Source organism: Heloderma suspectum, chromosome 5, assembly GCF_057233095.1.
Source record: "Heloderma suspectum isolate Gila_16-S chromosome 5, 16-S_ref, whole genome shotgun sequence".
Lineage (NCBI taxonomy): Eukaryota > Metazoa > Chordata > Lepidosauria > Squamata > Helodermatidae > Heloderma > Heloderma suspectum.
Genome location: NC_139462.1, coordinates 48,004,656 through 48,016,134, shown reverse-complemented (window position 1 = coordinate 48,016,134; position 11,479 = coordinate 48,004,656). Strand labels below are relative to the sequence as shown.

Sequence of the window (11,479 nt, the reverse complement as noted above, 5' to 3'; positions counted from 1 at the left end):
CAATTAGGATAACTACGCATAGCCATGGGAGAATTGTTAGGCTTTGTCAAGACAGCCATGGGAGAAATGTTAGCTTGTGTTAAAACAGCCATGTGCTCCTCCTGCAATGTACAGAATCCACCATTCAGCATGCATTAGCAAATGTCTTGTTCTGGTGCTCACTACAAATAAAATTAATTCTGCACGTTAGGTCGAATCTGCCTGTTATAGGTGAACATCCATGTCACTTGGACTTCTCCAGTTGCCTTTTCTGCAGCTGCCCACATCCAATGGCTGTGAAAATCTTCATTATGTACGTAGCTGAGAATTAAACATTTTCCCATGCAACCTGTTACAGATTTGCATTTAACCTGAAAGCTTGTTTACTCTTGGAACAGAAGGTGTTCTGACAGATCTGTAGTATCTCTCCACATTAAAGGTAAGTGCATATTGAGTAAACTATACACTATGCCATGAATACTTCAAACCCTGAGCACTACCAAAAGAATTGTAGAACAATTCAGCTACAGGCAAACATGACACACTTTTTAAAAAAAGCGTGAAGCAGTCATGTTTTCTAAATTCTAGATGGCAAAACAAAATGTTAGGTAGGATCAATCACCCCATATTTTTGGTACAGTCAATATGCTGAATAAGAGACAGAAGTAGTAGAGGGACTTAGTTATACAGCCTGAAAAGAATTACGGATAAGGCACCAGCATGTGCGTGCCCCATTTTAGATCAGCCTATGCCTTTAAAAAGAAAAAAGCCTGTAACCAAGACCTTCAGAAGATTCCAAGAAAAGAATAAGACAGATGCCTGGGATAAGCAGCTAAGATTCCAAGGATGTTGTTGAAGTACAGCTTGGTCAATATCCTTAGAAGCATAGCCCGAAAATGTTGTTTTAGCTTGGCATTCAAATATTCACAAATTATTGTACAAGCAGCATTTTTTTGCCAGTCACAGCATGTCCAAGCCACATCTTAGCCAATCCTTACAGAAGGGCCTTTCAAATGCCAAGAGTATTGAATATTCACCATTCTGCACAATAATCACAACAGGAGTGAACAAGCAGTATGTAGGAAATTTTGCATTGCCCAGATGCAAAAATATATAAATTGTGCTTTGAGTCCAGTAAAAGCAGAATATTCCCTAATGAGAATTGCAATGAGGGAACAGTCTGTCCAACAAGTGAGAAAGATGTGTGTATTTATTGTGCAAAAAACCGATTTTGTAGAAAGAGTCTACATTTGAGAAAATAAATATCAAAATATTACATGTCCATCTTTCTTATGTTTGTGAAAGACAGCCTTGAACACAGCAACTGGTGAATTGGGAAATGAGATTGTGTTTATTAAATATCTTGATTAATCTGGAGCAATATGGAGATTATATAATGTAACAATGCACTGCTGCATGCAGGGATCTGCCTTCTCATGCTACCCATCAAACAGATGATTGCTGCTAATACCAAGATTAGCACAAATGGTGCTGTCAGAGCTGATAGTGCCAACCACATATGTACACCTAGGTTTTGAATGTCTGGGGGCCTACCCCCTCACAACACTCCCTTGTGCATGCAGGGACATTTCCTGAAGACCAAATCATGCACAGAATCCTGTATTTGTGCTTGCCCTAGCCACATTAAGCGTGCTTGTACCAAGTGTCAAGAAAAGGTCAAACCAAATAATAAGAAAGTGGCCGTATTTATACTTGATGAACTATTCTGACTTCTCCCTTACAAAAGGGACAACTTTGAAGTCAAGTGATTAAGATACAGTAGGCCTTTTTACACAAACACTTTTAATAAACCGATGAACAAGAAAAACACTGAATGTGTCAATGTTGCTTCTAGCACAAGAGCTGAACTTACTCCGTTTTTCTACATGGATGAAAACGGCAGCCATCAACACTGCAGTTATTGAAACAAATCAACAAGATTTAAAAAACCTTTGTGCAGCAAGGGTATGCTTTCTTGAGTAACTTAAAATAATGAAGGTAGTTGGTAGAGATATTTCAGTTGCCACTACACCCAAAACAATACAGTACTATGTCCTAAAGCTCAGATGTGACAAAGGGCTTAGAACAGCAGCAAAAGGTGGAATGGCTGTGCTAATTCCTAATGGAACTTCTGTTTAATCATTTGGAAGCTGATCAAGGTGAACAAATAGTCCACAATGGGCCAAAATTCAAGAATTAGAATTACCAGAAGCTTCCCAAAGTAATAAACTTGAGCTATACAAGGGATTTTTTTGTCCTTCTGATTCTTATTCAGATGTAAATTTTAAAATCGATGAGTTTTCTTCAGCTGATAATGCAATTCAACCAACATGTTATTTCTAAATATGGACAGGCATGTTTGGTATTTTAGAGAAAGCAAGCACTTCAACCGATGGGCAAAGACGTTTCCAAAATGCCTTGTAAGGAGGCTAAACACAAAACTCTAGTCACCATACAGAACAGTGGTAGGAAACAGGCTCAGCACCAAATCCCATGTTGCATCCATGTCACTCATTATTTACAACTCGTGTGCATGTTTTATGAATCTGACAGCTGCCAAATTGTGATTGGTTCACAGGTTGCACTTATTCTACAGTACTTTTAGAGACTGAAAGTAATGGCAATCTTTTGGGGGACAGGGACACAATATATGAACTTCAGGCAATTTGAAAAACATGGATTTTAGGCGGCATCTTGCTCAGATCCTCTTTTCCAAACTTTTAGCAATTTTTGTCATCCATTTTCACACTAATATTTGCAGCCATGAGGACTAGACACTTTAAGAAATCAAGGTAGATTTGTAATAGTCTACAAAAAAGGTCTATAGCTGCACAAATGTAGTTTAGGGTCTATATGTTGGCCACCTGATTGAGTAACATACAATAATGCTGTGAAACATCTCACAGCAAAAATTCATCTGAATGTTTTAAAGAAAATATGATTAAATAAAACTAGAATACTAGCAGTGGTTTCACAGTAATGAAAGAATGAAGGAATAAAAGCAGCAGTACTCTTACAATGCAATCCTATTCATGTCTACTCAGAAATGTCCCACTGAGTTCACTAGAGCTACTCCCAGACAAGTGGACATAGGATTGCAGCCTTACTTACTTACTAATACTGCTAACAACTTATTGTTATATTAACAAATAAAGAACCCAAGAGACATTTTCATTAATTATTATATTTTCTGCATTATAGTTTAACATACGTACTTTCTTCGTGTCACCCTTATTTTCGTTAAGTATTGATATTTTGTTATATTCAGACAAGAGTACATTTTTGGAACAGTCCTTTGTAATAAATATCATAAAATAATAGAGATTCACATAATAAATATTCTTTACAATAAAAAAAGTTTTAACAGACCTTTGTCTTAAAAATAGTCAGAATTCAACTTTGTGTTTTTACATAAAATATACAAAAAGCACCACAATTTGTGGCTAAGGCAATGAAAAGAGAGAGGATTAAAGTCATCGAGCACAGGGTTGGAGTTAAATGCAATTAAGCCACAGAAATAATAGAAGTGTTAAAGAGATCAGGGAATGTTTACACAACTTAAACTGTATGATACCTGAAGATTATTACTCAGATGTGCAGAAACTAACAAATTTAGTATCAAAAGAGGAAAAGTTTAAAAACTGAAAATGCAAGGCCTTGTACACATCTGAAAGCTATAGAAACCAACGAAGAAAACTGTAACCATAGCATCTCCAACATGCATTGGGGACGGGGGGGGGGGGGGGGAAGCCAAGCTAAATAAGGTTTCGCAATCTGGATCAAGAAATATTAAAGAACTGTCAAGGAGAGAGCAAAATGCAGGCTGGTTACAATTTGAAAAGAAGGCAAGACTAGGTTTGCTAAGGTTCAGCTCAACTATAACAAATGGTTTCTTTCTTTCCAAGGAAAGAGCTGGATTATGAAGCTTTAAAAAAATTAAAAAGGAAAAAGACTTGAAACAATCACATAGACGCCATTAAAAATTGGTTTAAAATAGAGTTGCGGACAACAAAACAAAAGAGCATCTTTGGGAGGCTGGTTGCAGAGTAGAAGGCTTCAGGAAAATTCAGTACCCTCATTACTTCTTCCAGGCGGGGATTACTCACAAACCTGAGATGACTTGCCAAGATGAGAAATTATATATGTGGACCACACGTACCAAAGACCAAGGAAATACCTAAATTTGCCTTCGCTGAGAGAAACTATGGTGTGAGATGAAAATAACTTGTGCATGAAAGAAAAAAGAAAGAGAAATGGAGAAGGGGTGAGGGTGTATGTGAAATAAAGACAGGAAAGCCAGCCACAACCTGAAAGACAGTCTGAGGAACTGAACAGTCCCCTCCAGAAATCAGGAGGGCTTGCTTTGACCCCTAGAAGGGCAACTTTCCAGCTTACAATAAACAGTGTTGGAGTTCTTGCATCGGCAGCCAGGACGATTGATCCGGTCATAACACCCTCGGCACAGTTTTAGGCACCCTTTCGCAGGAGGATAACAGACCAGGCAAGGCAAAAACAAGGACATGGCCCCCATGCACAAGTACCTAGACCAGCAATGCGACCGGGAACAGGAGCAAGGATTATCCGCAAAAGAGTCCCCTTCATCATCATTGGAACAGTGGTAGAAAATCCCTTTGACCAGGCACATGCAGGTGCTGTATTCCACCATGCTCTCTGCTGAGCACAAGCACTGCCTGTTGCAGGCCAAGCAGGAGGGCAAGGCCCTGGGCGCAGTGCATTCTCCACATTTGCACTTCCCGCACAGTTCACAGATGAACTTGTGCTGCGACAAGTCCTCTTTCAAGGGACTCTTCAGGTCATCCACGATCAGAGACGACGGCTTGGGTTGCGTCCAGATCGGCCTTTCTGATCTGTGGCCTGGCCCTAACCTAGATGGGGGCGACCTCAGCAGAAGGCCCTGCTCTGAAGAAGCGCTGCTGTTACTGCCAGAACTAGCAGCACTCCCAGTGCTTGTGGACCTGCTCAACACTGGAGCCCTTGGGTTGTGCTGATGCAGCACATGTCCTGGGTGGCCGGACCTGTGCTCATAATTATTATTCACATTAATCGGTATGATTTCATGAGTCCTCTCAGGTTTTTCTTGTCTAGGAGCTGTCCGTGGAGCGGACTTTTTCACCACAGATGGGCCTTCGGTGTATTCATTGCTGCTCCTGATAGTCTTGATCTGATCCAGCGACAAGATAGTGGTGGGCTGAACATCTCTCTCATAGTCCACCCTTTGCCGGCTATCCAAAGAAGGCTGCTGGAGGACAGCTAATGAACTGCCATTGCCATGATAACCTTGGGACTCCATCGGTAGCGATCTTTACTTCTGGCATTCACCAGGAACCTGGCATGCATCTGAAATCCTAAAACAGAGAAACAAAGGTTGGGGAGAGGAGTAAGTCACAGGAAGCTTAAAAAAACCCCAAAAGACACCAAACGTCCTATGACAAGCCACAAATTGCCCAAACCACCTAATGACAATGTCCCGGGGATGGATGATTGGAACAACAATGGCTCCAAGTACCAGGGCACCAACCAGTTTAGATAAGAGTACAAACAGAGCACACTTAAAATTATCTTACAATTGAAAACAAAATAAAGATCTTGCATGTTTGCAAACCATGTGTGAAAATAACTACTTCTCATTTCTGAACATGAAGTTATGAAAGCATGTACACACATTATAGTCTTGTGGTATAGTCAAGGGTAGATGAATTGCCCAACGGTCGCTCATGCTACACCAAAGGTAGCCGCAACTATTTGTGGTACATGGCCACTTTTGTCTATCCACAGAATAGCAGTGGTTTGCAATGTAAAATGTGCAGTGGCACATACTGAGCTCCAAGGCTGCACGAGGTGGGAATGACAGAATCACATTCATACCCTAAACAATAGGATCTGTGAAAGTTCTTATTGGACGACTGCTTTACCTGTCAATGCCAAATTCCAAGCCTCATTTTAAACCTTAATTCAACATAGCTGCATTTTAACTGTAATTCCATGATGCCTGAAGCTGATTAGCAATGGGGAAAGTATGTGAAGAATTATTTCTAGGTACAAATATCACCTTAAAAAAATAATCTAGCACATTCATTAAAGCAAAACACCAGATGTAAACAATATCCTGTTACACAATAGGTTTCCAAGTGTTCTTGATAAGGCAGGGTGTGAAAGGAGGAGGTGGAAGCAGGAAAGAATGTCAGGAGAAGAGGAGATGGGCAAAGAAGTTATGGCATTTATCAGATGTTTGTGAATGTATGTGTACCTTTCTTGACAAATGAAAAGCCAGAAAAATACATGTGCTGTCACACAGTAAGGGAGGGGGGAAGAGTAGGTAGTAGACAGGACTCAAAATGGTTCCTCTCATATTAGACCAGAAAGAAAAAGGAAGCTGTACTGTTTGAACAGACTTGGATCAGTATCTACCTTTCTTGGGTCCACTGTGGCAACCACTGTTGTAACAACTATCAAAGTCACCTTAGCTTCTGGGAAAGTGCTTTTTTTTTAAAAAAAAAAAATGCTGCTACAAATGCATTTCAACAGGGGTGAAATCCTTGATTTGGGAAGCATCCCAAAAATTCCTCACATGAACCAATACAAAAGAGAATGGGATAATGTAGTATCTTATTTAGTTTCTTTGCCAAAATGCTCAAACTATCTCACATACACCATCCCAGTAAGCAAGGCCAGTATGATGGACCCCATGAGGGAGCCAAGGCTGAGAAAGTCTTTAAATAAGTTCCTAAGGGAGGAGAAATTTGAATCAGATACTTCCCAGCTCACAGATTTAGCCAGTATGCCAGTCCACTTAAATTTTTAGATACTAGTTTTATGCCTTTATGTTGCAACCTTCCTTGAAGGGGCAGATAAGTGAGCTACACATTTAAAATAGTGATGCTTATAAATCAATATAAACATAAATTTGGCATTTAGTAATTATACAAATGGACTGTGCAACCAACTGTTTGCTTTCCACCAACAAATGGCAGAAGAACCCTCCACCCCCACAAACCTAAAGGATTAACAGTCTCCCACCCCTGCCAGTTTTCCTTGTCTTTCAGACATATGTTATATGAGAACACCAAAAGAACTCATGTAGTAACTTAAGAGAAAATGTGCCCCCTCTTTTTCCTTTTTTAAAAATCAGGACACAGAAGACAAGCAAGCCACAGCTGAGGTTGTCTCCTGCCCCACAAATTTTATTTATTTACCATATTTGTATACCACTCCACATCCAAAGATTTCAGAGTGGCAAACAGCAGATAGGATAAAAGAATAAAAACTCATGTTCAAATAATTACTATTTTTTGAAAACCACAGCCAGTCACTCAAGGTTCACCTGATCAAGATGTAGCATTTAAGATAAAGAACTCTGTTCAACTCAATCACTTCTTCTCTGCCTCACAGATAGACCTTGCAGAGCACAAGGAAACGCTACTGGGATAAAGACTAGAAACGAGAAAGCTGTGAGCAGGAGAAGGGAGCTATATTTTCTCTTGTCTTCAGAGTGAAGCAAACATAAAATCACAAGAAACAGCCAGGGGGGGTTATGTAAAGTTGTTATATTTACCCTATTCCATCCCAAAGCTGAACAATGCAATCCTATCAACATTTACTCAGAAGTCAGTCCCAGTGTGTTCAGTGGAGCTTACTCTCCTAGTAAGTGTTTAGGATTAGAGCCTTATTCTATTATATTTTAAGAAGTGACGGCTGGACACGAGCGCCTTTGACACCGAAATCAGGATTATGTTTGTTTTTTTAAGGGCTGTAACATTTTTCCAGGTTCTGCCTTCAGACATCAGTACTGTGCACGTTTCTCTCCATTCAGTCTCTCAGTGGCCTCTGAAAGGCAGGCTTGGGGCGGGCGGGCGGGGAGAATGCTCTAAGAACTCCGCTCTGAATGGACTTGAGAGAAACTAAAGAGCCCCAAACTGGCGAGAGGAGGAGGGTGGCAGCGCTGCCCACTCTGCAATCTGAGCTCAAAGGAGGCGATGAATGCAGAGCTGACGGAGAGGAAGGAAGAGGAAAAAGTTATGAATGAAAACAAGGGATTTTTTTCACCCCATTAGCAGGAGGAGGAGGAAAGGCTGAGGTTACCATTACCTCAGGGGGGCGGACTTTCCAATACTTAAAGCCGCATTGCCCTCCTCCTCTACCTTTCAAGACCAATATGAAAGATTTGTGTGTGCTAGTTTGAGCACGCAGGGATTTTTCTCCCCCTCTTCCCCTTCGGTGCTTTCTAAGAAGGCGGGGTGGAAGAACGGGGGAAGCCTTTTTATCTGTCTTACCCACCATTTCCTCCTTGAAGCCTCCACGCCTCTCTACTGACCTGCTAAAATCTCACTCAAGTCTCGGAGGGGAAATCCCTCAGTGCTGACTACATGCAATTAAACACACACACACACACACACACACACCCCATTAAGAACAGCAATAGAAAGAATGATTTTAGGGAATGCTTCACTAAGCTACTGACATCATTTGCAACAACCACAGACTAACAATACTTTGAGTACTTCCAGAAAAACCACTAAATAAATACTTAGTATTATAACCTCGGCCTGTCTCCAGCATGTTACACACGCAGTGTTGCATGTGGATGAGACCGCAGCCCTAATCAGAAATAACTATCTTTCACACACACACCACAGAGGAAACTCCCCATCACCGATAATTCCCAGTTCATCCATAAACATGTTCACTGGAACTCCCAACATGAGGTCCAGAGAGGTGTCCATGTGAGTGAAGGAGGCCATGGACTGGTAAGGATGCACTGATATTTACTCCTGATGTTAAGGGATCTCTAATCCGTGTTAAGTAATTCGAGACTACGCATATTCACATAAACCTGAGACTGACTTTGAATATGTCTCTTGCATACTGTTGTGAATTGGCCCATGTGAACCTTGATAAACTGGGATAGAGCCATTTCAAAATCAAAATATACATTCTAGCCAGCGCATTTACAATATTCCAAGTGACAGAGATACCTGGAATGTAGTAGTAGTAACAGCAATAGTAAATAATGGTGAACACCTCATCAGAACCAAGTCACAAACTGATAATTTGTAATTTATTTCAATGGGATCCTACCAGTGTAAACAATCCAATAACCCCAAGGGTTTAATTTCAGTGTCAGCTATACCAATGTAAGTAAATCAATCTTAGTGGGAGAGGGTAAAACCAACAAAACACACACACACACACACACACACACGGATCCCAAAACTTAAACCAAGGGTTGTGACTACGTGCATAACTACTTCCCCAGCAGAAGCACCTGGCAGGAAAGGTCGGCCACGTCTTAACTCTTTGATCCGGCTGTCCCAGCCTCTTGACAAAATCCAAGCCTTTCCCTCGCCCAGAGCCATAAATTCTGAGCCGCAGAAATCTCGACTGAACTGCAACCCGAATTGTCGTTTCGGGCAAGTCGAGCTACGCACGTGAAGTCTCCAGGGAAGAGTCCGTGTCTCAGGGAGCTGCCCTCGCCCACGCCCTCTCAAGGGTCCCCGCGCTGGGCCCACACACACCCGCGAGTGAAGAGCAGCACGAGGGCACCTGCTAAGGGCTTGAGCTCCACACGTGCAAAACCGGGCAGCGAGAATCCATATTGCAAACGAAGCTGGGGATTAGAGGAAGCGCGCAAACTTACGTATTTGAGTGGCAAATCCGCGTGAAAGCACCACCCTTGCTAAGTTAGATCCATAGGGCAGTGTGTGATGATAAAGAAGCCTCAAAATGCCGGCGCAACCATTCCCAACCGGGTGGGGCTTGCGATTCCCCCCGATCCTCGATCTCCACCTCCCTTTTGGTCGGAGAGGCCAAGTTCTTCTTTATTCTCCTTCCCTTCTAGGCGCACGAAGCGGTCACAAAAGACAGTTCCTGGCGTGGAAGGGCTCCCAACTTGCCTGCCCCCCAAACACCTCTCCTGCCGAAGCACGAACATTCAACGGGGTGGATTACACCGCCCTCCCCTCCAGCTACTTGTTCGTGAAGAGAACAGTTTTCTCTGCAGGGCGACGGCTCGCTCGGCGACAGGGAATCCGAAAGGAAGAGGCTTCTTTGGCTGCCAGGTAAAGGAGCCCGAGCTGGTTTTGCAAACGCGATCTACAGCAATTCAATCGCACGCCGCATCCACACGGCTCGGAGAGGGTCGCCCGTAGGCAGCGGAAAGGCTTCCGAGGGGGGGGGGGGAGTATTTGCGAAGCAAGCTGGCTGCTGCCGCCGCAGCGTCGGTGCTCTACCTCCTGCCTTCCGCCAACTTGGAGCTTGCTTCCCCCCCCCCTTTCGAGGCGCACGATTCCCCCTCCCAGTCCAGCGCGCGTGTAGCGTCGACTCCAACCGCTTCCTCGACTCCAAGCTCCTTTTCACCACATGGTCCTTCGCCCGCAGCTCTCCGATCTTAGGCTAGACAAAGTGCAACGGGAATGCCTGGGAAGAGGGAGAAGAATCCGACAAAACAAAAGATATAAGCAAGCAGCAGTAAGGAAAGAAAGGAAAGCACCGTGGGCAGCGCAGAGGCGAGTCCCGAGCCTGAGGAAGGGAGGCGACGGCTTTCTGCAAAACTGCCATGTGCTCGCTCTTGCGGGCTGGTTGACAGGCGTAATGCGCCGACAGCGGCGCGGGGGGGGGGGGCGCTGATACAATGCAATTCTGATCTCTCGCTCTCCTCCCACCCCCATCTTTGCACCGAACGCCCGTGCAATCTACAGGAGAACAAACGTTCTAGTACCACGGCGGGGGGGGGGGGTGAATGGAGCGCTCCAACTTCTGCCACTACTACTTAACCAAGAGCGGCTTGCTACGTCTTCGCTAGAGGCTACTTCCGAATTTAATGCATTTAAGGTGTTGCAGAACAGTAACGCGGGGCATTCAAATTATGATGATAATGATAATAACGCGTCCAGAGGTTTTTTGTTGTTGTTGTTTTAAGCCTCAAAGGTTCGGGAGCATTGAAGCTAGGAAGTTGGTTGCGCAAACACGTCTTAGCAGTTCAGCATACAGAGAGAGAGAGAGAGAGAGAGATTTAGCAGCACCTGAGCTACTTCCGAAATGCCTTGCAAAAGCCTTCCAGATCATGATTACCGAATGCAAAGGTTAAAAGCCGGTTCCCAAGGTGCATCCGCAGCAGCCGGAGCTAAATCCAAGTCGTCTGCCCGTAGAGACAGCAGTTGCTTGTCGTTGTCCGCTGCGGCTATCACTTTGCAAGCTTCTGTGTGCTTAAACGTTGCTGTTTCCGAATGATCTAAACTCCGCACGCCAGCATTTCAGCGCCGAGCCCCCACCTCAACCCTTCGTCACGCCTCCAATGATGTCAATCTGTCACTCAGAAAGCGGCCGGGAAAACCTGGAATGGAGTCCCCCCCCGCCCCCGCGCTACTACAAGATAGCTGTTCCTTCTCATTCATTCATTCATTCGTTCATTCATTCATGCATTTACCAATTGCAATGTTTGTTTACCAGCCTTCTGCATTTCTTTTTCGCATCACGAAAAATA

General features: G+C 43.4%; 1 protein-coding gene across 2 annotated transcripts; it reads right to left on the bottom strand.

The window, feature by feature from the left end:
* Nucleotides 1–1,770: 1,770 nt before the first annotated feature.
* SPRY1 (sprouty RTK signaling antagonist 1) lies at nt 1,771–11,243 on the bottom strand. 2 transcript variants are annotated; one of them, XM_084860263.1, is made up of 3 exons: nt 11,068–11,243; nt 9,635–10,413; nt 1,771–5,345 (listed from the first exon to the last, which is right to left on the bottom strand). In XM_084860263.1, exon 3 carries the CDS (start codon nt 5,288–5,290, stop codon nt 4,328–4,330), a length of 963 nt encoding a protein of 320 aa, XP_084716389.1. In that variant the 5' UTR covers nt 5,291–5,345; nt 9,635–10,413; nt 11,068–11,243; the 3' UTR covers nt 1,771–4,327. The 2 variants fall into 2 exon arrangements, with proteins under 2 accessions (XP_084716389.1, XP_084716390.1); XM_084860264.1 differs by having other exon boundaries at nt 11,019–11,229.
* Nucleotides 11,244–11,479: the final 236 nt, after the last annotated feature.

What these genes read in the sequence shown, in the direction of transcription:
- SPRY1 (XM_084860263.1), bottom strand. Translation starts at nt 5,290, where the DNA reads ATGGAGTCCCAAGGTTATCATGGCAATGGCAGTTCATTAGCTGTCCTC.